The sequence below is a fragment of the Thermomyces lanuginosus genome (genome assembly GCF_041956635.1).
Source record: "Thermomyces lanuginosus strain ATCC 200065 unplaced genomic scaffold VTN49scaffold_32, whole genome shotgun sequence".
Classification (NCBI taxonomy): domain Eukaryota; kingdom Fungi; phylum Ascomycota; class Eurotiomycetes; order Eurotiales; family Trichocomaceae; genus Thermomyces; species Thermomyces lanuginosus.
The window spans coordinates 486,219-513,117 of NW_027192366.1; the positions used below are offsets into that span (position 1 = coordinate 486,219).

Here is a 26,899-nt window from a genome sequence, read left to right on the forward strand (position 1 = left end):
AGGCTCGTTGCCGGAGCAAAAAGTCAAGTGCCGCCGCATTCACGCTCACTTGGAAGCTGAGCGTTGGCCAGATCCCTCGCATTTTGCGTCTCTGCCCCGGAGTTTATCCACCACGTTCTGGCTTGTGGGAACGTGCATCGCATTTGTTTTTATTGCCGTGCATGCAGTTTCTGGTTTGAACTGTAAACAAATCCTGCCGCAACGCATTCGACTGCCCCTCGACATAAACAACTAACGAAACTCTGTCAGGAGACGATATACGATTGCGATCCTAAAAACAACTGCACACAGGAAACAACAGTCCATTCTTTTTGTCGCTGAGATACGCTCTATAGATCGCGCGTGTCCTGGCAACGACACCGTGAAATTCCATAACCACCATGCGACTACCGTCAACAAGTCCTGCGCGGATAAAGAACCTGCTCCATGCTTTCCAGGCAGTGTTGATATTCTTCACCTGGGCGCTCACCATCGCCGTCTTCACCAAGGGTGGTGGGATTGATGGTCGCTCGGGGTGGTTGTTCGGCCTGGTATGTTTGACTTCCGGGACTTCCGAGACCTAGTTAATTAATTACCGTGTCGATCATGGCTAATTTGAGATTGTACTTTCGCAGTGCTGGTTGTCGATACCCTTCTTGATTTACCTGGTAGCAGTTCCTACGTTTCCCCGTGCGCGCCGATTCGGCAATGTCTATGCCTTTGCGACCTTCGACGTGCTTATGGTGATTTTGTGGTTCAGCGGATGGGTTGGTGTCGCTGTATACGTGGCTGAGGGGAAGAGAAAAGGAGAGGACGCAAACAAGGACAGCAAGAATGAGGAGGACCAGAAGAAGACCGGCTGCGACGCCTTTGCGTATGGGCCTCCGTCGAAGTGCAGGATCAGCACGGCCACCGTCATTTTTGCTGTGGTAATCTTGTAGGTCCCTATCTCTCATAACATTCGCTGGAAAAGCGTGCTGATCTGATTCAGTCTGGCATTTATTGCAACCAGCTCTATTTCGATCCGCAACGTCGTCCACTTCCGTCGGACAGGCACCATGCCGGACTCTGTCGCAGATCCCACCTTTGACGCGCAGACCAAGGCCGCGTTCGCCTCGACCCCGGTACATGACTTTGACGAGGAGGACGAGTTCCGTTCTGGGCGAGTTAATGACGGCCCGTCGTCGGGAGGCTACGGCCGTGACCGTGACGAAGACTACACGCTGCTCCAGCAGCACGAGGCCGAGGATCATCATGGCAGCAATGTGCAGCCGTACGATCCAACCGCGGGTGCTCCGTCGGGGTCGGCGCTGCACGACTACAACACGAGTTACCCAGGCCCCTACGGCTCCAGGTATTCCGATACCGATACCAGCTATCAACCGGTCGGGCCGTACGGCCGATGAGCCGTGAATGACTTGAATTGATCATGAGGATTGTCGGAGTTGACGAGCATTGTTCAGAGTCTTTTTTATGCTGGGTTTCATCATGCGATTTCATGCGGGTTTGATGTAAAACGATAAATGGATCGGAATGGCCTTGCGGATGTATGATTTGGGCATGAACTGTTGAGAGATTCCCATACGCCAGTCGAATTTAGCGAGCATATGTGTATAATATCTGACAAATACCGGTCGTATATAGTTGGAAGACAGGCAAGAGACTCGAGATACGAAGACATCGGAATCATATCGCCTTGTAGTTTGAATGTACAGAGTAAACCTGCACGTGAGACTACTAGTAAGGATCCATGATATCACGACTCTAATATTCAACTGCGACTCTATGAACTAAGCGACAAATACGTGTTTAGTGTCGTTTCAAAAAGAATCTACATTCACAGCTTCCCACCAGCGGCCCTCCTCTTCTCCCGCTCCCTGTCACGGAGCAAACGCCGCAAAATCTTCCCACTCGGACTCTTGGGAATCACGTCTACATATTCAATTCCTCCCTTGAGCCACTTGTGTCGGGCTTTGTGGTCTTGCACATGCTTCAAGATCGAAGCCGTGGTGGCCGCATCGTCATTTCCGGCAGTCGGCGACTTGACGACAAACGCCTTGGGAATCTCTCCGGCGGCTTCATCGGGAACACCGATGACTGCGCAGTCAGCGACGGCCGGGTGGTCCAGCAGATGTGCCTCGAGCTCGGCTGGTGCGACTTGCATGCCCTGAAGAAAGTTTCAGCTTAGAAACATTCAAAGCGGACCGTCCCAAAAGGTTGGTCGTACCTTGACCTTGATCAATTCCTTGATGCGATCGACGATGAACACATGCTCGGTCTTCTTCGGTCCGACACGAATCATGGCTACATCGCCGGTTTTCATCCATCCATCAAAGAAAGTTTCCTTGGTGGCTTTTTCGTTGTTGAGGTATCCAAGGACCACACTTGGTGAGCGGACCACCAACTCGCCTGGCTTGTCGTACTCGGTGATTTCTTTCCCGTCCGGGTCGACAATGCGGGCCTCGACACCGGGAATGAGGTTCCCGCTCGAGCCGAACCAAATGTCTAACGGAGAAGTTGAACACACCACCGTTGCAGTTTCCGTCAAACCTGCAGGGAGGATGAGCCTCAAATTTCGTATAAAAAGGGGGTAGAACTGACCGTATCCTTGCCGGATCGCCCATGAGGGGAACAGTTTGTGCAATTCATCGGCAGTCTCGGCGCCCAGCGGCGCGGCGCCTGTGAACATGGACTTGACGCTGGACAGATCGTATTGGCGCAACAGGTCTTTATTGCGCAGCATGTTAATAATAATCGGCGGTACCTATAATCGTTCAGTCTTCAGTCCTTAACTGTATGGGACGAGTTGTCATACCAAGAAAAGTTCAGTGATGCGGAATTTCTGAACAGCTTCGAGGAAGGCTTTCATGTCGAATCTGGGCAAGACGATGACCTGGTCACCACGGTATGGACCGGCATGGCAGATATACACCAATGCATAGATATGGCTTTGCGGAAGAACATCCAGAGAAACTGCGCAATATGGTTCGTTGTCGAGCTTCGACTGTATCGACGACAGGCTCTCTCGATATGGGATCTCGAAAGTCTTTAACTGAATGGAGTTGGCAATGACGTTCCGGTGAGAAATCATGACCCCTTTCTACACGCTCGGTCAGACTGGATGCCTCTGTGAAATTCAAGAGATATGTTGCATTGGACGCACCGGAAGGCCAGAGGTACCACTAGAATAGCACAGGAATGCCGTCCTTCGCGCTCCCTCGCCGGGACCCCATTGTATCTTCTCCAGTTTTGGGAGGGATTGTCCCTCCTTGATGAGCTGCTCCAAGGTCTTAAAGTTACCCTGTGCTTTTGCGCCCGTTGCTACCTGCGGAGGCACATCTACAAGATAGATCCGGTTACGAGGGATGCCGACCTTGTCGGCAGCCTCCAAAGCCGTGTCAAGAAGAGGCAAGCATGTAAACAGCGCTTTGGCCTTTGAATTACCCAGTTGATACGCCAATTCAGCCGCAGAGTAGGCAGCATTGGCCGGGGTGACGATGCCAGCCAAACGGTGGACCGACCAGAACAAGGGCAGAGAGTCAATCTACACGGGAGGCAAGGTTAGTTTCTCGCACGCTCTAGTTTGAACTATCTACGGATTCTGGAATGAAACTTACCGTGTTCAGAAGAAACGCCCCTACGACCTTATCCCACTCGGAGCCTTGATTGGGATGCCAGCCAAACTCCTTAGCTAGAGCCCGAGACAGATAATCGACGCGGTCTCTAACATCGAGCCACGAATACGTCCTTCCCGTCAGACCGCAGGTGAAGGGATCCCTGGAGTAGCCGAGCGGATATCGGCCGAATCGCTCATCGAGCATAAAGTCGCAGATTGGCACATCGTCGGGAATATGGGGCAACGGAGGCAGATCCTTGGGCGGGAAGAACACCATCTTGTCATCCAGGTACTTGACACTGCCTTTTCAACGTATCCGGTTCGATAAAGAATGCTGTGATGGAGGGAAGAACCCGAAATATATCCCTAGGCACGGGTAAACCGCGGTCAGAAATCCGACCTCTCCAAGTCGGAGATTCCCCGGTCTGAAATCCGGGGATGGTGCGGGGAAGCTCTGGGTCGATCGGGGTATGCCGAGGGGCACTTGAACTGATTAGGTAAGTACTCCAGTCGATCTCTGAACGTGATCCAGGCCGCTCAGGGCGCTGCATTGCTTGAAATCAAGCCAAAGGGCATAATATTATGCCACTCAACAACACATAGATAGTGTTATTATATGCCATTCCCTCAGTACTTGGAAGGGTCTTCGACCACAGGTGCCTAATACATGCTGTGTTTCTCCATTCGCCATAGGTATGGGTTCCGCACAGTGGTGCGGAGTCGCCAAGGAACTGAGGAAGAATGTTCCTCGGTCCGGCTTCGGCTGGCGCTGAACTTACCAGAATGACGTTGAGCCCTAGAATGAACAACGCAATCGAATCTCAAGTTCTTTCGCCTTTTTCGTCTATAAGAAGATCAAGAGGTCGGGCGTTCCATTATCCCGGCTGGCGTCGCTCTTGCCCTAGGGAGAACTGCCCGACGTCTGGCCGATCGCACCTTCCTCGTCTCTGACGATCTACGACTTATATTCCAGACATGCCGCGAGAAGCACCTTTTCCTCCTCATCTCCATATGATGCTTTGTTTCATCAATTGCGAACTTTCTTCGCTATTGCTGCGACCAGTAAGCAATGGCAAGTTGGGAGGCCGCTCTGCCCCATCATTGCGGGAAAGATATCTGTACTAATAGAAATCAGGCAGTGAAACGGCGCGTGACCCGTTCCAGAGCCGCTGTAAAGCGAGTCCGAATCGATGGTATGTCCCCGACTTTCTGTTCCATCTATCCGAGATTTAAATCGATCGTCAGAATCGGCGGTGGAACAACCAGTTCGTTCCAACTACGGTTTGAGTGGAGACCCGCCAGCATGGGCCGAGGTTAGTACTTCATGCGCCGAGGGAGGGTGCAAAATGCCTAACTCCCTCTGCCAGTTCCGGACTGATCTCTGTGATGCGCTCCCTTGGTTCCGGGCTGTTCAAGGAGGAGCTTACCATGACAAGGGCCTCTGCTTCGGCTGGTTGCTGGACGCCGATAGTGGCCCCCGGACGTATATTGACGACGAAATCGTCATCACAAGAGTGTAAACTCGGCCTGTTCACTTTTGCGAGCCACACTGAACTTTGATAGGGGCGGTGGGTGTGAGAAGGACGATAGCGGCAACTTAGTCCTGCGAAAAGATCATGATGAGACAAATCGGGCGTTGAAATCAATCATCGGTAGTAAAGAGGCTGGACTCGCTGTAGGCCTCATTATCGGTTCGCCATGTGATCTCGAGATCTTTCACAATCGACATTACTGACCCTTATCAGGCAACCGTTGCCCCGCGCTTGGTGTGCAATTGCCCCATCGCTACAATGTCATGGATTTCTTCCGGGTTACCCATATCTGGTTTGAAAAAGTTGGGAAGAGGTCTGGTGCGCGAATCCGTTTCCAAAAACTGGACCTCGAAAAGAAGAGCTGGTGGGCGTCAGCATCGTCTCCTGATCCCTTACCCCTGGACCAGCGCAAATTTTTCCAGTTAGAGAGTGAGATCTGCAAGTTATGCTCCTTTTCTAGCTGCCGTATCTATGCGCAAGGCTGGATGTGTCTGAATCCCCAATGTCGCGCATTCTGGGAACTGGATGGTCGCCCGCCCCCAGAGCAGTTGACATTTGATCCTGCTTTTCTTAAGGCTCGTGAACCTCCAGACGAAAATGTCCGACCACAGTATAGCTTGGTTCCGGATCTGCTTTCGACTCTGGAACTTTCTCCGGATGCTGCTTTCTCCCGGGTTGCATGGAAGGGTATTGTGTGCCCAGATTGTCACAAGTGCATCGCTCGTAAACGTTGGGAAGGATGGATTTGTCATGATCCTCTTGACGGAAACGACGATGGATCGTCCGTCACCCACTGTTCCTTTGCCAGAACCTTCCGATTACCCGTAGCGTCATTGCGTTCGGTGCTCACAGACCTGGAGATCGGGGCAATTCAACGAGCCATCAGACTAGATCCGAAAGGCATCATACCGGTCCGGGAAGTCTCCCGAACGTATCAAAAGTTCACATACCACATACCCAATATAGGCACTGTCACGCATTTCAGCGCCAACCGCGAGGTACTCAATCGACCTAATGGCCCGAACGACTTGTTTCGAGACTTGCAGCTCGTGAATCTCGGTCTGCGCCGCTATCCGTTGAAGCAGAGTGTCGGCAAGTACATGTGGTCCTGATCTAGTTACATCTACTAATGGAACCATGCAGTTGCTGGGACTTTGACGTCTCACTTTGCGGTCAATTACGTATATCACTCATCTCACTCGCCTCCGAAGCGCCTTCAACGAACAGTGCTTAACTGTTTATAGGGAATGCCGTACAAGTATGTCGTATCGGTCGACTCGAAAGGATTCGACGAAGCACCACCGGTAATCATGAAGGCTCTTGGACGGCTCACGTGGGCAACAAAGCAGGCCGTATGTGCCACTGGGGACGAGTTTGTGCCGCCGAATGAGCTTTTGATTCTAGCATACTTCGAAGACATGTCAATTGGAGTAAGTTCGTCTTTCCTAGTGATTTGTTGGGTGTTGTAAGTGTTAATTTATTAAGTATCATGATGATGGTGAATCGTCACTTGGTCCCACAATTGCGACATTGTCGCTTGGGTCCAAATCCACAATGCGGATTCGCCTTAAGGATAAGTATTTCCGCGGTTGTTCGGCTGCAAAAAAACTCCTACCTGAGGATATTGTGCTTCCCGGCTGTGAGCGAGCAAGTGAACGAATAACACTGAAAGCTCAGTACCAGAGTGGGAAAATTTCCAAGAAGGAATATGATGCACAGCGCCTGTCTCTGATTAGTTCAATCCGACGCAAGGAAGGCGATCCCATTATATCTCTTGACCTTCATCACGGAGACCTTGTTGTCATGCACGGAGCAGACATGCAGAAGTACTATGAGCACGCCGTAAAGCCCGAAAACAAATTGCGGTTTGCGATTACGTCCCGCTACGTCAGGCCTGACCATGTGCCAGAAGAAGACAGACATAAGGGTAATTTCACACTTGGGCCGGATCAAACCTACGATGGCCAGTGACACAAAGAATTCAGAGGAGTTCCGTTTCGACTTGCGCATTGGCTATCCGTGGCAGTACACCTAAACTCATCGCTTTAGCGTACCGGAAAAAACCGAAGATAGTGGGCAGTCCGGTTTGTACCAAGCACAGAACACCGACAGGGAATACGACTATACTATCTTTTGCCGTGGATCCATTGGTTTCAACAGGATTATGTTAGCTCCTGCGGACATGACCGAAACAACATAGGCAGGATCTACTATGGATGAGCTACAAAATTCATGTACTTCAAGACGCTGAATCCCATATAGGATGAGTTATTCTACACGCTTAGCTGAGTGAATCGGGGAGAATGCGAAATTTATATCCTGTCGAGTGTCCAATATGACATCGTAGTTCGGGACGCACATTGCTTGAATACGGAGCACTTTTCTTATCATTTGTTCAAGTACAATCCACTGTTAATCTATCTGATAACAATGAGCCAACAGTTTGGGAAGGATTTGTTAGCGTGCATACGTGGAGCATGCAGCACACCTTTTGTGTTTCATTGATCGTTTGATTTCAAATTTCACTGATAGTCGGTAACTACTATAGTATTTGGCACACGTCCGAAAATGGCCCAATGCTGTGCTGTAAGCAAACGAAGGAATCGACATGCTGTACCGTTTTCAATCTAAATATATCATTTGATGTATGCAGTTCAGAGTTTCAGGCCTTGCCATATTTATTGACATGCTGCTGGTTCCTTGAAGGTCCAAGTACATCAAACTTTGACCGATGTTTAGAATTGGCGCGGGACGTGGCCGGAGCCTTCCGGGAGGGACACCCCACCCCGCCCGGCGGCGCGGGCCGCCAGGTCTTTTCCCTTGGTCCCTCTTGTTCGTTTCCAAACTTGCTCTAGCCAAAGCTCAGGGTAGTACCCCTAACCTTGTCGGATCGGTAATTCATGATCCTTCAGACATGGTTTTCATTCAGGCTATTGTTCCTGTGATACCGACGTTCGTGAAACTCGATCATTGTATGTATTGGGTGGAGTACTATGGCGTAGAATCAACACTAACAAGTAGATAACCACAAGTAGTTCTAAAGTATTCCATACTAACTACAACCAAGTTTTAGTCTTATAATAATGGCGTCAACTTAATATAATGTTAGCTAAGTTTTGTTTAGACAAGAAAAATCTTGACTCCATTAACCTCAAATGTTTTCTCTGTGGTTGGCGACTAGTTAGCAAGAAGGTCAGATAATCGGCAGGAACCTACAAGGACCTCTTTGACGTTTCTCAAGGAACGCGCGATTATGGGAGACGACTTCGCACCGTGTCGGGAACTACTCGACCTAACACATTTACGTACAGAATAGTGCTCTACACTGTAGCACTAGTACTGTAAGGCGTGGTGCAGACCAAGCTGCCTAGTTCATCCCGGTGGAGCCTATCATTGATTATTCTTCCCTCTGACGAACGTTGGCTTCCACCGGCAGGCCAGCACAGACACTTTGAGAAGTTCCTTTACATTCTACTACCTAGCACTACTTCTTCTAGTAATTGCTCTTCAACATTGATCGCCAAATCTTATCCGGTTTCTGATTAATGCCAATATAGTACCGGCCATAGCGGCACAAAGCGTTGCATTCTGTCCGTAGATAAGGCGAATGTCAATGGCTCGGAATTATGTAGCTGAGATCCTGATTGCTCGCTTCGAACAATAAGCCAATATGGTATGCTCCGCAGTATTCCATCACAAAGACTGGTAGTCTTGCGGCTATATATTAGAGGCACTGCATCCCCCGGGGTTGACTTCCATTGATAAAGTCAGCCCGTGACCCTTTGGAGTCTCATATTCGATCACTAGTTCCTGCTGACGCCCATCGCCTTCCGCCGTTCTCGTTTATATATCCGAACAGTCCATCGAAAATGAAGGTCTCCGTCTTCCTCGCTCAAGCTCTTCTGGCCATCTTGGCCGTAGCCGCCCCTTTGGCAGAGCCAGCCGTCGACAACAAGTTGGAAGCCCGTGACGAGGTCGGTACTGAGGGTTGCGGCCAAGTCCCCTGGGGCCCTCAGTGCTGAACTCGAAAAAGTATGACGGGTCCAAGCAGTGTGGCATAGTGCAACCCGGCGTGTGAGGCCAGAATCTTGGTCGCTATGGTGTGAAAGCAATTGGCAACTTGGACGAAAACTCGGGATTCTCACTGATGGCGCGTGGCGGACTCCTTGTGCCCTGAAACGAGCAAAAGATATCTTCTACTAGTTGGTAAGTCTACATGATGTCACTTTTTGCTCTTTGCGTGTCGATCCTTCCCCGCCGATTTTGGACCCTTTCACTGACTGTTTTCAGGGCTTCGGTAGCACGTGACTTACATCTAGGTCACATGACTTGTGGAGAGACGTTGGGAACTTTGGACCATAATTTTGATGATAAAATGATTTATCATGTAAATGAGATTGAAGTCTTGCACTATGAATGTTTGTTGTGTGCAAACTATTTATTTGTGGATGTTGTTTTCTTCAATTTATCCATTCTCCAGCTTGCCGAAAAAGTAGAAGTCGAAAGCCCTGCCATTCCTAGAGGTTCCATTGTTTCACTTTCTGTCCGCGATTCATACTAGCCACGAGTGCTGTTATTCTGAGATGAGTTGCGCCGTTTGTCTTTTGTCCTGGGTAGCCTGTGCTTCAGGGATGCACCTATCCTGTGCGATAGTAGTGTTGCTTCGCGGTCCGTGTAGAGCCGACTGGACGGATATAATCCGGTCTCCTGACCATCCATCCATCCTTATGTCTTGGCCTTCCAAGTGGCATAAACTTAATTTTAAGGTTAGATAGAATTCAACCTACTCTCGAGAGTGACCGGCAAGCACATGGCAGGAACGTATTGTACACAATTAGGAAGTGAAATTGACTTCACAGGACTTTACCGTTGAGATATGTACAACTTCGTACAGAGTCCTGTTGTGCAAAGTATTTCTGTAAAGCCGTGGAGTGCTCAGCTCAAAATTTCAAGATGTTAGGTTAGTCTTCGCACAGGGCCATTTTCTACCTATCGCTGATGATTTCCACGTCAGGAGAATGTTGGCTTCCAACAATACCAACAGCTCTTTTGACTTCAACAAATACTCCTTCTAATCCATAGTACTGTATGTCTTTCAGGTACAATTACCCAATCTTGTTGGATTACTGTTTAGTGCCAACAGATGATCGCTCATATTGAGCAATGTGCGACTCTGTGCCAGGACCAAGCCTTGTCCTGGTACTCTGAATCTGTACTCTATACCGGCACGGCTATTTTGAGTCCATAGGATATAAGATGAAGAAACGCCTCCCCAACGTTGACATTGATCAAGCCAACTCGTCACTCTTTTGGCTGCGAAACCGCTCATTTCATTGATCGTCATCAGTTTCCGACATTCGTTTGTGACAATCAACAATGAAGTTCGCTCCTTTTCTTGCTCAGATTCTTCTTGCCATCTCGGCCACTGCCATTCCCTTAGCAGACCGGGATCAGCAAAAGGGTACCTTGCCGGAGATACCACCGGTCGTCAACAACACCCTGGTGACCCGCCAGAACGGGGGAGAGGTACTGGGCTGGAGTGGTGCGCAGTACAAGGGGGTGACACCAGGGTCCAAGTGGACCGGAATCGGCGCCCGATTCAAGGTTCCTGAAGTCTCGTTTCCAGCCGAGTATCCGGACTACAAGGCCGGTGTCGATATCTCGATCGGCATTGATGGCCGCAGTGTCTCCAATGTCATGCTGTTAGCCGGCATCCACTGTCAATCCACCTGGAGGGGCGAACGCCAGTACAGAGCCTTCTGGGAGTGGTGGTACACGAGCTACAGTCCCGACGTGTACGAGTTCGGGGTAAGCCCTGGCGATGAGGTTCAACTCTCCATCAAAGCCCACAGCCCGACCTCGGCTACCATCCTCTACGAGAACTTGTCCACCGGTCAGAAAGTTTCCGTGGACGCAGTCCCTGATGACGCCTCTGATCCGTCGTTCGCACTCCAAGGTGTGGATGCCCACTGGCTCGTCCAAAACTTCGAAGAATTTCCTGGGCCGATTCCTCCCGCCAACTTTGGCCAGGTCAAACTTACCGATATGTGGGCGGAAGCCGAGAACGGGGTCCGGTACAATTCTGCCACCGCTGAGCTAATCGACGAACTCCAGTTCTATAACCGGCATGTTGCGGTCACCAAGAGGATCTCTGATACCGAGATTGAAATCACCTACACCGGTCCGAAATAGGGGTTTCCGGACAGGACTGAGTGCTGTCCAGTCTGAAAAGGAAGGATTTCAAGGTACTATTTCTTGGTATAGTTTCTCCGTACTTTGTAAAGAGAATGTACGATAGTCACATACTATGTACGGAGTACAAATGCGCATGTAATTCTATAAAAGTCGCGATTATTCATTGTAAATTGATCTTGATTCTGCGTTTTACTACTAACGCTGGATTACGTGCCTACCGTGTTGAGGCGGGCAATTGCATGTCACTATCCAGGCGAATGTCCATGTCAATGCGATTTGAAGGAGCAATCAAAAAGCACACGTTATTACAAAATAACTGGTTAATGAGTCGATGGTGTACGGACTCTACGGTACAGTGCTAGACTAGTGGTGTAGCCGAAAACAGTGGAGCCCAGGGGCTACTCTGTTGGTTCCTGAGAAAGCAATATAAATCAGGAATCGCCTAAATTAATCACTAATGCAAACATGGACTAAGCTCCGTAAAATTCAATTTATACTTCGAATTCTAAACGATCTCTCCGGACAACGAACCGATGGATTCTCACTCTGTTTCAGAAACAGAAAGACTTATTTAAATCCATACATTTGACGCACACTTCCCCCGGTTGACACTGGTCAAGTTATGTCGTCACTCTTTTCATTGCACAGACGCTCGTTTCCTACTGACGGCTACCGTCTCCTGTTATTCATTTGTACTATGTTGATCAATAATAAAAGTCGCTCCTTTTCTTGCTCAGATTCTTCTGGCCGTCTCGGCCACTGCCATTCCTTTAACGAACAAAGACCAGTATGCCGGGGCCTTGTCGTAGGTAGCCCCGGTCATTAAAAACACACACCTGCCCAGCAAGAACCGAGATGGGGCGGTGGTCGGCGAAAGCGGTTTACGACACACGGGCGCGACACTGGGGTCCAAATTCACTGGGGTCAGTGGTCGATTCAACGTTCCGATATCACATTTCCAGCTGAGTACCTGGACGCGATGGCCGGTGTTTTAGTGTCACTGGGAATTGACGGACACCCTGCCAACGACACGATGCTGGTCGCTGGCGTCGCGTCCGGTGTTGATCGAAAGGGCCAAGGAGTCAGCTACAAAGCCTACTGGGAATGGTGGCCGATGAAACAGCTGCACATGGATGAGGTGAACAAATTGATGTGGACCCGGGCGATGAGGTGCACATTCTCATCAGGACTACGAGGCCGATTTCTGCCACCATCCTTTACGAAAACCTGTCCACTGGCCAAAAAGTCACCGTTAATGCGTTCCCTGACTTTCCGGAAAAGAGCGCTCTCCGCAGTATGGATGCGCATTGGCTCGTCAAAAACTTTCAAAACGTTCTTGGACCGGTTCCTCCCGCCAACTTTGGTCAGGTCAAGTTCACCCACATGTGGGGCGAAAACTGAACGCGGCATCTGGCATAGTTCTGCGGATGCCGAGGTGGTCGACACGCTTGAGTTTTATCATCAAGATGCTGCGACTGCAAAGGGGATCTCCGATACTGAGATTGAGATCAACTACACTGGTCCGAAATAGGTGGTTCAGGACAATGGGATGAGCATAGTCTTGCTTGAGAGAACAGCGTTTGCTGTACCTACTACTACTTCGTACATAGATCCCATGACATAGTACTCGTATATATCATTATTCATATTGAATTCCACAATTTACTAAAATAAATCATGGGCCATGTCCGACAACTGCATGCGACATGCCATGGGACCCGCTGGATGTACTACGAGTAGCTCAGAATTTTCATAAATTAACTGCCGAATATGGACTCGGTATATGGACATCAATAAACTATTGTGTCAAAGTCCTCAAGGTCACTCCAAATAGTTAGCGTAGGGAATCACACCCTAGACCTAACACTCTTGAATCGATATAACTGGAGCACAACCCACCCTCTGAGTGGCATTGATCAACACAACTCGTCACTCCTTCATTGCATCGACGATCGTTTCTGTTGAAAATCATCATCTTCAGTCTTTCATTTGTGCATTAAAAATGAAAGTCGCTCCTTTTCTTGCCCAGATTCTTCTGGCCGCATCGGCCACTGCCATTCCTTTAGCAGCCAAGCAGCAGCATGCGAGGGCCCAGTCGGCTGTAACGTCCCCGGTCGCTAATGACACGCGTGTGATTGGAACGGCCCGCTACAGTGCGACTGAGAAAAAGTATGACGGCTACGGCTGGAGCGGTGCAAGCCATGAGAATATGCCATTCGGGTCCAAGTTCACCGGGGTCGGCGCTCGGTTCAAGATTCCCGAAATCTCGGTTCCCGCCGAAAACGAAAAAGACTATGAGGCCGGTCTGCTAATCACGGTTGGCATTGACGGCCGCACTCACGGCGACCTCATGCTTTCAGCCGGTATCCACTCTCAAATCACCGTGGACGGTCGTAGCGACTTCTACGCCTACTATGAGTGGTTGCCGGGTCATTATAGCCCAGAGATATACGAGTTCAATGTGCAACCCGGTGATGAGGTGCAGATCTCCATCGAGACTACCAGTCCAATTTCGGCCACCATCATTTACGAGAACGTGTCCACCGGCCAGATAGTCTCAAGGGATGTAGCCCCTGCTGATCCCTCCACGAGCGCTCTTGCCGGTGCGGATGCGCTCTGGATCGTCCACAACTATATAGACCTAGTCGGAGAGGTCCCTCCCGCCAGATTCAACAAGGTCACGTTCACCGACACCTGGGCGGAACTCGAGGGGGGACAACGAGTGGGCGCCAGTGGCGCTACGCTGATCAACACTCTTCCAAACCATGGCAGACTTGTCACAACTCCCAAGGTTGTCTCCGACAAGAAGGTTGAGATCGTATACAACGGTCCGAAATAGATGGGTTCCAAGCAATGGGGACACGCATTGTGGCCCGAAGGAGCAGGGTTTGGCTGTGTCTATTATTTTCTGTCTGTGGCTATATACAGCCACATTTTTGTGATCTGATTTGCTCTTCTTTCTACTCCGTACGGAGATTGTACTCTTGATAATAGTTTCTCATTACACATGTGCTGAGAATTGATCTCGGTTCCAGCAACTGATGGTCAAATAAAGTGATCGTTTTGATGTCAAGACGAGTATGTCCAGTGCATACGGTCTTAACCCTAAACCCTAACCCTTCCAGTAACCCAGCCAGAAAGCGGTTCTGATACAAATCGAACCAAGCGATAAAACTAACTGGATCAACGACGGGAATAATGCCACAGCTTCCCATTGCGATTTAAAGATGAAACCGGCTGATACCTACCTTTCAGTTCCATGGGAGTCAGCATCCCAAAATCTGTCGATAGCTACAGGATTTGTCTCAGTTGACTCCAGCCGTTGACGCAACGACAGCTCTCCAGCGGCTCTGCTCCATGGCTCTCGACGGACGTAACTCCGACATCAGATAATCATTGATTGCCGCTTGCTTAGAGGCTCAGCGCAGTCCAGGGGGGTACGACGATCATCTGGAAGACGAAATATTCCGTATGCGGTAGGTATGCAACTGGGGGTCCAGCAAACCAAGAGCCGCACTTGTCAGTGTCCGCACAGCCATCTGGGGCAGTGCACACCGCCCTAACCAGCCACACGTGGCTGGTCAAACTTTCATTTCCCACTCGTGTGTGATTGGTCGTCGGTCCAACATCTTGGCAAAGCCAGGGCAATCGCGAATCAGAGCCAGATCCGGGCTCTGTAGGTTAATCGGAAGATTTGGGTTCAGGCTGGAGAATCCTTGCCAATAATCCGGAGTTTATGCTCAGACGGTGAGCAACCCTGAGGCTGGAGCATCACTGACTCGTGTGAGCCGTCTCTCCCAGACCCGGGTGCGTTTTTGCCCGAACGCAACCTTTTTTCCGAGCCCTCAGGGTCCGTTCGTATTCCTGCGGATACACTCGTAGATCAGAGAGAGCATCCTGCACACAAAGAGAAAACGCCCGACACCGAGAAACTGACGAGGAGGAAATTTCACGTGTTGTCGGGAGAGGTCCGATGTACGGCTGAATACACGGGGGGTACAGCTGTCCCATTTTCCAACGCGGTAAATGAAATGACCAGACCTCCCCGTTGGCCCTGAAATGCTGTGTTTTTCAGAATAGAATCAAAAGCGGAGAACAGAAACGCTCAGCATGTCTCTCCGCCGGGCCCGTCCATATTAATATGCAACAACACCGCCCTCTGTGCGCTGTAGGCTGGAGTAGACGAGTTTAAGCGAAATTATGCCATAATAATCTCGGCGCTCGTTATCTCTCTCAGACCCCAACTGTTCGGCTCCAGATCAAATTGTGCCGGGCCGTGCTTGGGTAGCCTACAATTAACACACACTGCATTTCGCCCAGGCCATTTTTTCCCTTCGGGCTCCGGGAAAGAAACTAGGCTGTCAAGTTTAACACACCCCTTTCCCACCGCCTCGCTCCCTTTGCATCGGTTATCCTCCATAGACTCGGTCGCCCCGTTGCATATTCTGCCTCCTGCACGTCCCTGCTCCAACGCGCCGTTGTGTTCGTGGCACGCGTGCGGGGATGCAACCTCCAACACTCCTTGTTCTCGACCACATTGTGCGTGCCTGATCGCCTTGTCGACCCCAGAGGGGCTGCGGGCTCAATGATCGCCGTCTCCTCGTGCGCAGATCGCTCTGATTCTCCGTCTTCCGCCTGATCGGTCGCCCAACGCTTCGCCGTTCGACCCGACGACGGCACGCTGTCCACAGCGCGCCGCGGCCAACCACTCTCGTCCGTGAAAATGTCGCAATATCCGCAGGGCTATTCGGCATACTATGCCTACAATCAGTCGTCCGCGCAGCAGCAGCAGCCGCCGCCGCCGCCGCCGCCGCCTCGGCCACGGTCCACGTCGCAAGCTCCGCAGTACGACCCGTATCAGCAGCCTGCTGCGGAGCCGCTGAGGCGCACTCCCAGCTATGTTCCCGGGGATGATGCGACTCCCATTGAAACTCGTCGTTACTTTGCCGCCGATGGCTCGAGCTACCCGGCGCAGGGTCATACGACGACGAGCGCAGTCTATGAGCATCGTACGAGTACCACGGACAGTTCGCTCGGATCGCACCGTTCGCAACTTTCCACGGCTGGCTCTCAGCACTCCAATCCCAGTCGGTCCTCGTCGCGTGGCTCGTCAAACTACTCGAGCTACCATCATTCGTATTCGCCGCAGGCGCCCGTGTCTACGCAGCCGGGTCAACCAGCTTATAATCCCCAGGCCTATAATACGCAGACCTACAACCCCCAGACCTATAATCCTCAACAGTACTCTCGGCCGCATTCTTACTCCCTTCCAGGAACGTCCTACAATCCGCAGGCGTTTTCCTCCCTCAATACCAGTTCGCAGTATAGTCCCCCTGCACAACAGTACCAGCCGTACAATCCGGCCGTCTATCAGTCGACGAACTCGACAAACTATGCCATCAATACTCAGCGACCATCAATTTCCGTCCCTCCGAGGTATACACAATACTCAACTCCCGCACCAGGGTCTGATCATACGTATGGAGCTCGCCCATCCCATGAGCCGTCTCCGAATCCTCCCTACCCTTATTCTCCGACCTCCCCGGTGACCCAGCATAGTACAACCGGATATTTTTCTGGGCCAACTTCGCCGACCTACTCCTCAACCCCCTCGTTTTCGAGCACGAGTCCGCAGCCGTATGCTCCCTACAGAGCCTCGCAGCCATCCGTGTACTCGAGCGTGGACACCCTGGTGACTCAAGATATACCGCCCGCTACAATGCCCGATCTGCCTCCCGCTCCGCCAGCTCACCAGTCCTTTGGTGACGCGCCTTATGGCAGGCGTCCCAGTGAATCAGATACTGCGGTGACTGCCTCCATGTCACCCTCATCGTATGCTTCGGGAGCGGTAAGCTCGCCCAGACGAACGAACACATTTGATCGACATCCACAGGCGCGGCCGCTCCCTGGACCACCTCCGGATGCCGAGGAACAGGACTTGCCAAGCGGAAATGGCGATATTTACGACCTAATGAATCAAGTGGAGGCTGCGATTCCAGAACGGCCGTTGACTGCAGCCGAGAGGAGCAGCAGCCGGTTGTCGCAGTCCAACCCGCACACGCCCGATGTTGCGCCGCCGGATCCTCTGCTTACAGAGGGCAACCAGGCGATACGCTTATCTCCCGATGAACGGCACACTCACACCAACGGTAACGTACCCACCGGCACTGGTCAATACATCAATTACGACGCCTATACGGACGAGAGCGACGCGGAAGCGGAGGCGGGGTTAGCCATGATGCGCGAGGCAGAGGAAGAAGAGAGGGCCGAGGCAGAACGGTTGCAGAGTGGCGGTGGGCCAAGGAGTTCACGCTTTGCTCCACACGGAACGTCATCTGCGGCTCCGTCGTCTTCAACGCCCCCAAGAGAGGACAGCGATAGTGAGAGTGACTTCCCTCGGTACGACATCGCACTGTATGAAGGAGGATATCAGGGAAATCTGCATTACGGTGAGGAAGAGCTCCGAGCCGTAGCAGAGTCGCGCTCCAGAAGAACGTCTGATGTCGAACGGTCAGAGAACCGTGAGGATCAGGCTCAGTCCTCAGACGATGGCAATTTCTATCTTCCCGATGAGGCGTCCATTCATCCGTTCCCGTACCCGTCCAACGCACGGGTGGATACTGGAGGAACCGGTGGTCTCTCCGAACCAGGGCCTGTCAACAATCACAGGATGAGTTTTGATGACGGCGAGGGCGAGGATGAGGGAGCACTTGCCGGACGAGGCTCTGAGGCTCACTCAGAAAGCGAGAGCCCCCTTCATGGCGAGTTTCCTGATCTCTTCTTCCATCCTGGAATGCGACCACTTCCACCACCACCGGTAGCTCCGGCGGCGGGAGCTTCGCCCACAAGGAGATCGGAGGATCAGGATACTTCCGGGCAGAGTAGACCTCTTCCACAACCTACTCCATCCGACTCGTATGGGTTCACAGTCCCGCGGTCGACATCTTTGTCGGACCACAGTAACACACCACGTACTGACCCTCCCATCAGGTCCAAGACCGATGCAGACCGGGCCAGGCACAGACAACAAGCACAGCAGCAGCTACCTCATCGTCCTGCAAGCATGTTTGCTTACAACGCGCAGCCGCTGCAGCCGTCTGCTTTGACCCTCGATCTGCCAGCCCTGCCCGCCTCACGGCGCAAGAAGTTCAATCCTGCCAAACTTTCTTCGGAGCAGTTCCACAAATGCTCCGAGCCCTGGGCGCTTAGCGCTATCGTCGCCTGGATCAAGGATTTAGCGGAGGAAGAGACCGATTTGAAGGAGCAAGCTATTATCGACGCCATCGTCGCGCTGTTTACTCATAAAGTTCCAACCATGAATATCGCCGACGCGGAAACACTCGCTGATAGGGTTGTGAAGAACATGCTGGAGGAGGGTGCACTGGTCAAAGAAGAGGAATGGGTCAAGTTCGGCCAGGGGACCTTGTCTGGCGTACTCTTCCAAATCACCGGCAGTGGCTGCTATTCGTCCCGGGTCCACGAGCAGGAGACAGAAAACTTCGACCGCTGCTACTCTCATCATTGCATGAGGACGTTGAAGAAGATCAACCTGAAAGCCGAGATGATGGAGCCACAGAAGAAGACAGAAGATTGGGTCACGTTCTACAAGGTGCCCCGGGAGGTATGGGAAGCGCATCCAAGAAAAGAAATCGATCGGCAGAACAATCTGCACGAAATTGTCACTACCGAGGATGCCTATATCGCCCAGCTGGACTTGCTGCGAGAACTGTACCGGGATCAGCTTGCTACCATCCAGCCGCCGGTCATCAACCCCAAGCGCCTCGATAAATTTTTGACGGACGTTTTTGGAAAGGTGGACGCAGTCAAAAAGGTAAACGAAGATTACCTCTTGGCCCAGATGAAATACCGTCAGAAGGAGCAAGGGCCCTTCATTGTGGGCTTCAGCGACATCTTCCGGGAATGGATTCGGAGAGCGAAGACGGCGTACATTGAATACGCTGCGACATTTCCGCACGCGAATTACCTTGTTCGCAGGGAAGCAGAGCGAAACCCCATGTTCCAGCAGTTCCTCGACCAGGCCCGAGACAACCCGAAGTCGAATCGGCTTAGTTGGGATACCTATCTCAAGGCCCCCATCACTCGCATTCAGCGATACACGCTGCTCCTCAGCACAGTTCATAAGAACATGGTTAAGGAGTCGGAAGAGAAGACCAACCTGGCCCAGGCTATCGAGGAAATCAAAGTGGTGGCGATGGAGTGTGATAATAAAGTCGGCGAGATGACAAAGAAGGTAGATCTTATGGAGTTATCGTCAAAACTTCAATTGCGTCCGGAGATGAAAAAGGTGGTCGAGTTGAACCTGGAGCACCTTGGTCGGCAAGTTATTTTCCGAGGAGACCTTCAACGTCCAGGGACACGGACGAGATTCAATCTGGTGGACACTCATGCTATCTTGTTCGATCATTACCTTGTACTTGCCAAGGCAGTGCAGAGCCGGGATCCTAGGAATGGCAGGCAGGAGATTTACGATGTCTCCAAGCTGCCTATTCCAATGGACTTGCTCGTCTTGGAGAGCACCAATGACGACCCGGTGGTGAAGTCTGCAGTTAGGGGCATCTCCACAGTCACTCCGGCGGCAGCGGTAGCAGCTCGGGGATCAGGTACAGGCACAAATACGAATGCTAACGCAACCTTTGCGTCGTCGGATGGCTCTCGAGATGACAAGATCCTGTTTCCGTTCAAGGTGAAGCATCTCGGCAAAACCGGTACCTACACATTATATTCCACATCTCTGCAAAACCGACAAGAATGGTGCGAGAAGATCATCGAGGCGAAGTCGAAACATGCCGCATCCCTCTTTGCCCAGAATGCAGAACCATTCCGGTTGCGGGTATTAGCAGATGTATCGTTTGCGTATTCGGAATCGCCTGGACCGAAACCGGTCACCATCAAAGGTACTCCTTTGGATCGAGCCATCCAAGAAGTCGAGGCGCGGTATGCCAATGTACCCAAACCCAACGTGGTCTGTCGAGCATCAGTCAACTGCGCGACCGTCTTCCAGCAACCGTCCGGCCAGCTCATGTGTGCTATCGGTACTGATGCCGGTGTTTTCATTTCCCCATACGATAACCCGCGTGGGTGGGTGCGCGCTATCCCTGCCCGCAATGTTACGCAGATCACGGTGTTTGAGGACTTTAACTTGCTCCTCGTCATCGCAGATCGATCCTTGATCGCTTACCACTTGGACGTGGTTTGTCCTGCCAATGGAGTACCCACTCAGACATCTCAGCATGATTCAGCACGACGTGCGCCCCAGAAGCTCTCCGGGAACCGTGAGGTGGGATTTTTCGCTGTCGGCCGTATGAAAGAACGGATATTGGTTTTCTACAAGAAGAGGGACGGAATCTCGTCAACCTTCAAGGTATGTTCGTGATGGAGTGTTTGCAGTGGCATATGGAGTATCGGCGATTGACAGCCAATGATCTTGCAGGTTCTGGAACCAGTCCTTCAGAGGTCTACGACCATCCGATCACGCTTTCTATCTCGCCGTGGGCAGACTGAATTTTTCCGCGATTATGACGAGTTCTATATCCCGACAGAGAGCTACAACATCAACCTGTTCCACAGTTCTCTGGCCATCGCGACGCAGAGAGGCATTGAGGTCATGACTCTGGACAAGAAACAGCCATGGTCGGTGCCTTTCTTGCGATCGGAAAACCCGGAGGCACAGTCCTACCTCACCAGCATTGGCAACCGTATCAAGGACCTGCGGCCCCTGGGTATGTTCCGACTCAGCGACAGCGAGTTCATCATCGCGTACAGCGAGTGTGCCGTATACGTGAACAAGCACGGTGATGTATCGCGGAGCGTCATCATGGAATTTGTCGGCCAAGCGCAAACTGCCTGCCTCTACGGGCGGTTCTTGATTCTGTTCAATGAAGATTTTGTTGAGGTACGCAATGCCATGAACGGGCGTCTACGGCAGGTGATCCCCGGTCGCAACGTCGTCTGTCTGGACCATGGCGGCAATCCCATCGGAAACGCTTCGAGCCCTATGAACGGCAGCAATTTCAGCCCCACCGGCGTCAATGGACACTTTTCTTCTACCAACGAAGCCAGCCGAGGCCGGACTGTCAAATTCTGCATGCAACATCCCAAGTACGAGCGAAGCCAGCTTGTTGTGGAGTTGATCGAGAATGAAGGACAGAAAGATTAATGAGGGAGTTGCTTTCTTTTTCATTTTCGTTCTTCTCACTTGGACATTTATCTTTTATCATGATTGTTGTTAAAGTGATGTTAAGACGATCGTCAACGGTTATGGTGATACCAATATGTCCTTGTCTGTTTTGTTTACGGTACATAGGAGACCTTTTTTTTTTAACCTCGGGTTTCATCAATGATTTGTCCTATTTTCACTTGAAATTCTGGATGTGTTGATACCTACTTCATACCTGATCATGATGTTTTCTATGGTTCCAACCCTTGTCCACTGCATCCTGTTCTATGACGAGTCTTACAATGAAACAAAATGAAGCATGTTCCAATGTGCCCAAAGATATTGGCTCAATGTTGTAGGCTAGGGCTATACACATCAACGCTCACTGATGCACTACCCTACTGGAATAACACGAATACCGTAACCCTCCTCGAGGATTCAAGCCGCAATCTGAACCAGAGAGACGCGCTGCAATAACTGTAGTATTTGGCAGACGCCTGTTGAATTGTTCTTTCGTTGCAGGCGATTGCATGGAGAGACAACCATCTACTTAAAAATGACTCGGTATTAACTTTTAGGGTCCAGAGCCACACCCGGAGAGATTTCCCGTTGGCGCAGATCATCCAGGCCACTCGGGCGTGCTTCCAACGTGATTTGCTGAATATCCACGTGTAGGGAAAAGTTATTGAGTTTCTGGAAGTCATTGCTGCCGGTTTATATCTGATTGGGGGCCAAAGATCAAGAGGCTACTACTCCATACATTCTATGAAATATCCAGGCAGAACGAAGACCAACAGCCAAATCCCTGATTAGGTAGTCAATAGTCTATCTGCATATCAAGGTAGTTGCTATTGAACAACCAGTGTATCTTCAGAGATTCCAACATACAACACAATCTCATCAAAATGCCTGAAATTAGCTGTAGCGCTCACAAATGTATTCAATAATACAGATGCAAAGAAATTATTCTTGTATATATAGGAAGTAGGTTTCAATTGACAGGAAACAGGGCAATTTAAGGCTGGCACACGGTCTTCTATAAATGCAGAGTTCGGCCTGCTAACCTGAACATCCAAAACCCAGGGGCATGTCTTCTTAATTGCTACGCGTCAGGCTTGACGATCCGAAAATAGAGGAATAGAACGGAAGGAAATGAGGGCCCTACTGTCATTTCTCTTGTTCTCTTTAGCTCTTGCTCTTCCGGCACGGGACCTAGGAAGTGAGGACCCTACTGTTCCAAACGATGATCAAGACCATGAACTGTCTAACTTCATTCTCTATGCCTCTCACTATGAGGGAAACGTGTCCACTTTGCTGTTTCAACCCAGCATCACCAAATTTAATATCATCCAGGAGGTGCCGTGCGGCAAGAATCCCAGCTGACTCGAATACGACGGCGACAACAACACCTTGTACTGCCTAGAGAGTCTGAGAGTGACGAGCTTGGCCACTTATTTGCGTATTCCATAGACTCTGATGGATACTTGAAGGAAAAGGCGCATGTCAACACACTTCCTGGAAATGTTGACGCTGCCTTGTACGGCAGAGAGAAAAAGAAATTTATTACGGTTGCCGACTAGTACGTTGCTCAGACTTCCTTCAACTACTGATATGAATCGACAGATTGCTATTTCGTGAAAAGTCGAGCCTCTGCCATCCAGACGTTTGCTGTCCCTCTGGAAAACTTCGAGCAAGCAGTTTCAAAAGATAGATTTGGGACCCAAATCTGAGCCATATGGGGTATATGTGGACCCATTTGATCAATCGTCCCTGTGTCGTGCTGGATAAGGGTACCAATAAGCTCCACGTTTACGCCATCAATGGTACTGGCCATCTGGAACAGTGCGAGATTCGGGCCGTTTAAAAAGGACTTTGACGTTTCGAAACCCATCGGTATTCGACACGGCCTTCAGAGCTTCTGGAGAGGATCAAGCAACGCTACATTTGATTGGGAATATTGACAACCACAGAACAACCTACAACATGTCTTGTAAGAGCACGGACAGCGGCAATTCGCTAAGACTACGCGACAAGGAGTCGACGCAGAAACCCAAGGCTGTCCTTCCCTGACACCAGGAGAACGAGTTCTCGAAACGACGCCGTACAAGACCTTCAAATCTCAGCGCGTGCTATTTCATCCAAATCAAAGCTTTCGGCGACCGGGACCTTATGTGAGCTATTGTGGCGACAGGTCCTTCGGACTTCACGATAGCGTTGAAGTATGTATGACAAGCGAGAATGTTTCATGCGGCTACGAAAAGGACAAGGAGAGATTTGGGAGCCATCATGGAAATCTCAACTTTTATCAGGAAAAGCCTTCTTATGGCCAGTGTCCGCGCTCATTTGACGTGAGCTCCGATGGCTCCTGGATGGCAATCGGCAACCGGATCTCTTCCACCGTGACTATCCTTATGAGGGATTCTGTATTTAAGGGAGCCCTTGGGGACGTTGTTGCCCAAACCCCTGTTGATCGCAGATGAAATTGGGGTCTGAGGAACGGCCTGAGCAGTGTCGTCTGGGGCAAAAAGCTGGGAGTTTGGTTATGATTCTGTTTCTTCGTGCAAAGGATGCTAGCCGGTGGTTGAGAAGGAAACATGAAACATAATTGGCAATCTCCTTGTCAACAATGGCTTAAATGGATGCAATACATGAGTGTATATTGAATAGGATTTCAAATACAAACTGATTAACGCACTTGGAGGATTCTCCATCGTCTTGCGATCTCCAGTCACCGCGTCTTCCGCCAGTCTACCACATGTCGGGTAATCTGGGTTTTGCGTACGCGAAACAAGAAGATGAAACACCAGTAGGCTACACAATCTTGCCAATGACAATCTGCTCACTTGATGCCCGCGGACATGCCTTGAGAGACTTCAGAAAACTCAGCTACAGAAGCTCCTGTCTGTTTGTTTCATGAGGCCAGGGGGACGTGCTTTCAGCGGATCAGCTTGAACAAACGTCAGTGGCTCAAGTGCGGCTTGCAGCTGCCAGGGGGACTCTCCGCGTGAGGTGGGCCTGATTCAACATAGGTACTTAATTGGCTAAAAAGGCAAGCCACGTGCCTGACTTGGCCATTTCTGGAAGTGCTTAATCGCTTCTCCGCAAATTGGCTTGCTGCCCTGCCTCTTGGCTTGCGTGCTGTGGGGACCCTCAAGAGAACGCCATATCCCCGTAGGTTCGTCAACGAGCACTCTGTACCGAAACTATCAGCCGTCCGAATGGTGCACATTAGGATGAATCTAATAACAGCTAGCTGTGCAGCACCGAACTGAAGTTAATATATGATAGGTTACTAATTTGTGTGAACGCAATTCGGTTATTCACTGCATAATGGGCCTTTAATCTAATGTGTGCTATATTTATGCGCTTTGTGTGGTTGCTCCGTAGTAGAACCAACTGTTATAAGTTAGGCTGCTGGGTCCGTCTAATCTCTTCAAATGAAGCAAATGTGGACACATCGAAAACATCCAGGAATATACGGAGGACTACTGCTCACATAGTACGGAATACTTATAAATGAATCAATGACGCAGGTACGAAGGATTACTACTAGCTAGTTCCTAGTCGAACATGAGAAGTACTACAGTAGGTATTTGATCGACAGGAACAAGAACCATTTTACAAACCATTTTACAATAGGGTATGGCACCATATAAATGTAGACATTGACCTCCTGTTTAAACGCGCCCCTAGACTCTGTGTTTTCCCCGTTGCTGCGAGTCAAGTCGGTGATCCAGAAAGAGAGGAATAGAACGGGAAACGATGAAAGCCCTTCTGTCGTTTCTTCTCTTGCTGTCTCCGGCCATTGCTCACGGTGGACATGGCCATCGACACGCTAATCAGACCATCTATGCTTCCCATTACTCTGGGAAAGTGTACACTCTGCAGTTCGATCCCAACTCTGGCCGGCTCTCGGAAGCACAGAGCCTGAAAACCTGCGGCAAGAAGCCCAGCTGGCTCACCATTGACCATGAGAGCAACACCCTGTACTGCCTTGATGAGGCTGAGGGTGACGAACCTGGCCATCTGTTCGCATATTCCATCAAGGCCGATGGCACCTTGGAGGAAACGGCACATGTGGACACGCTACCCGGACCTGTCCACGCTGCCATATACGGCCAAAACAAAAAGTTCATTGCGACCGCCAACTCGTACGTTGCCCATGCCTTTTAGAAAACTGTCCTAAATGGCCAGATATACTGACTCGTTAGCAAAGTCGGGCCTCTGCTTTCCAGATATTTTCTTTGCCTCTGGACGATTCGACTCAGCCGCTTGAGGTTCGATTTGAAGACCCCAACTCCGAGCCATATGGGGTGTATGTGGATCCCATTAAGCAATCGTCCCTTTTCATTTTGGATAAGGGAATCGACATGATCCACGTTTATACTATCGCCGGCATCGATGGTCATCTGGAGGGGTGTGAGAGTCTCGATCTTAGCAATGACTTCCAGCCGGAAGGACGTATTGGCGTTCGACGCGCAGCCTTCACGAAGACTGGGGATGATCAAGGCAGACTGCATTTGATCGGTGACATTAGCAACTCGATGTATCTGTATGACCTGTCCTACACGAGCACGGGCGGCGGCCGTCCATTGCTGCCACTTAACCAGGATACGGCCGAAAAACCCAAGAGCTGTCCTTCCCTGGCAGCTGGTAATGGCAGTGTGCACTGGCGCGATTTCACACCGGTCACTTCTTACGACGTCGGCACAAGCTATCCCGCAGAGATAAAAGCCACCGGTGACCGGGACTTGTATACGAGCTACTGTGGCGACGGGCACTTTGGATCTGACGACAGCATCCTTGAAATCTGCGAAGCGAAGAGCGGGCAGGTCTCATGTGGTTACAGAAGGGAAGAGGAGAAGTTGAAGAGTACCGGCCAAGATATCCTATTCTCTCGCAAAGTCAGCCCTTCTTATGGCCAGTGTCCGCGGTCCTTTGACGTGAACCCTCATGGCTCATTGTTGGCATTTGCCAACCGGATCTCTTCCACCGTTGCCATCGTACCGAGGAAACCCAAATCTTACGGAGCCCTTGGAAATCTCATTACCGAGATCCAAATTGGCGCGAAAGGTAATCCACATCAGAGGGATGGCCTGAGCAGTGTCGTTTGGGGTAAAGAAGTAGGTGCTTGATCAGATTCTTTTTCCTCTTCCAACTAGTGTTTGGAATGTATGTTTAGGAGGAAGTTGACGACTTTCATGTCGACCACGGGTTCTAATAATATATGTAAATTATGTATAGGAATTTTCAATACAAAATTTAATTGTTTTATGATTCGTCATATCTTGATATTGCTATCTTCAGTCATCGAGCCTTCTATGGATGCAGCTATCTTAGTACTTGAGAGTCAGCGCCAGCATTCCAAAATGTCTGCAAGTGCCAACAGACTGCTCTGTT

The 26,899-nt window shown here is 50.6% G+C and overlaps 8 protein-coding genes across 8 annotated transcripts; 7 read left to right on the top strand and 1 right to left on the bottom strand.

Moving 5' to 3' along the window:
- Window positions 1–380: 380 nt before the first annotated feature.
- Window positions 381–1,385, top strand: VTN49DRAFT_4946 (uncharacterized protein; the record flags this gene model as incomplete). Its single annotated transcript, XM_069412948.1, has 3 exons — window positions 381–530; window positions 615–916; window positions 971–1,385. The coding sequence occupies 3 exons, from the start codon at window positions 381–383 to the stop codon at window positions 1,383–1,385; spliced, it is 867 nt and encodes a 288-aa protein (XP_069266865.1).
- A 431-nt stretch (window positions 1,386–1,816) lies between these two features.
- Window positions 1,817–3,872, bottom strand: VTN49DRAFT_4947 (uncharacterized protein; the record flags this gene model as incomplete). Its single annotated transcript, XM_069412949.1, has 6 exons — window positions 1,817–2,146; window positions 2,207–2,529; window positions 2,581–2,743; window positions 2,795–3,079; window positions 3,143–3,523; window positions 3,597–3,872. The coding sequence occupies 6 exons, from the start codon at window positions 3,870–3,872 to the stop codon at window positions 1,817–1,819; spliced, it is 1,758 nt and encodes a 585-aa protein (XP_069266866.1).
- A 792-nt stretch (window positions 3,873–4,664) lies between these two features.
- VTN49DRAFT_4948 (uncharacterized protein) lies at window positions 4,665–7,162 on the top strand (the record flags this gene model as incomplete). Its single annotated transcript, XM_069412950.1, has 10 exons — window positions 4,665–4,667; window positions 4,731–4,788; window positions 4,841–4,908; window positions 4,963–5,111; window positions 5,159–5,286; window positions 5,341–6,219; window positions 6,271–6,308; window positions 6,372–6,557; window positions 6,613–7,054; window positions 7,113–7,162. 10 exons carry the CDS (start codon window positions 4,665–4,667, stop codon window positions 7,160–7,162), a joined length of 2,001 nt encoding a protein of 666 aa, XP_069266867.1.
- A 3,341-nt stretch (window positions 7,163–10,503) lies between these two features.
- VTN49DRAFT_4949 (uncharacterized protein) lies at window positions 10,504–11,319 on the top strand (the record flags this gene model as incomplete). Its single annotated transcript, XM_069412951.1, has 1 exon — window positions 10,504–11,319. The coding sequence occupies one exon, from the start codon at window positions 10,504–10,506 to the stop codon at window positions 11,317–11,319; it is 816 nt and encodes a 271-aa protein (XP_069266868.1).
- An 858-nt stretch (window positions 11,320–12,177) lies between these two features.
- VTN49DRAFT_4950 (uncharacterized protein) lies at window positions 12,178–12,853 on the top strand (the record flags this gene model as incomplete). The annotated part of the gene is made up of 2 exons (XM_069412953.1): window positions 12,178–12,229; window positions 12,285–12,853. The coding sequence occupies 2 exons, from the start codon at window positions 12,178–12,180 to the stop codon at window positions 12,851–12,853; spliced, it is 621 nt and encodes a 206-aa protein (XP_069266869.1).
- Window positions 12,854–13,324: 471 nt separating this feature from the next.
- On the top strand, window positions 13,325–14,161 carry VTN49DRAFT_4951 (uncharacterized protein; the record flags this gene model as incomplete). Its single annotated transcript, XM_069412954.1, has 1 exon — window positions 13,325–14,161. One exon carries the CDS (start codon window positions 13,325–13,327, stop codon window positions 14,159–14,161), a length of 837 nt encoding a protein of 278 aa, XP_069266870.1.
- A 1,884-nt stretch (window positions 14,162–16,045) lies between these two features.
- Window positions 16,046–21,499, top strand: VTN49DRAFT_4952 (uncharacterized protein; the record flags this gene model as incomplete). The annotated part of the gene is made up of 2 exons (XM_069412955.1): window positions 16,046–20,704; window positions 20,774–21,499. 2 exons carry the CDS (start codon window positions 16,046–16,048, stop codon window positions 21,497–21,499), a joined length of 5,385 nt encoding a protein of 1,794 aa, XP_069266871.1.
- A 3,762-nt stretch (window positions 21,500–25,261) lies between these two features.
- On the top strand, window positions 25,262–26,720 carry VTN49DRAFT_4953 (uncharacterized protein; the record flags this gene model as incomplete). The annotated part of the gene is made up of 3 exons (XM_069412956.1): window positions 25,262–25,650; window positions 25,716–26,622; window positions 26,682–26,720. The coding sequence occupies 3 exons, from the start codon at window positions 25,262–25,264 to the stop codon at window positions 26,718–26,720; spliced, it is 1,335 nt and encodes a 444-aa protein (XP_069266872.1).
- Window positions 26,721–26,899: the final 179 nt, after the last annotated feature.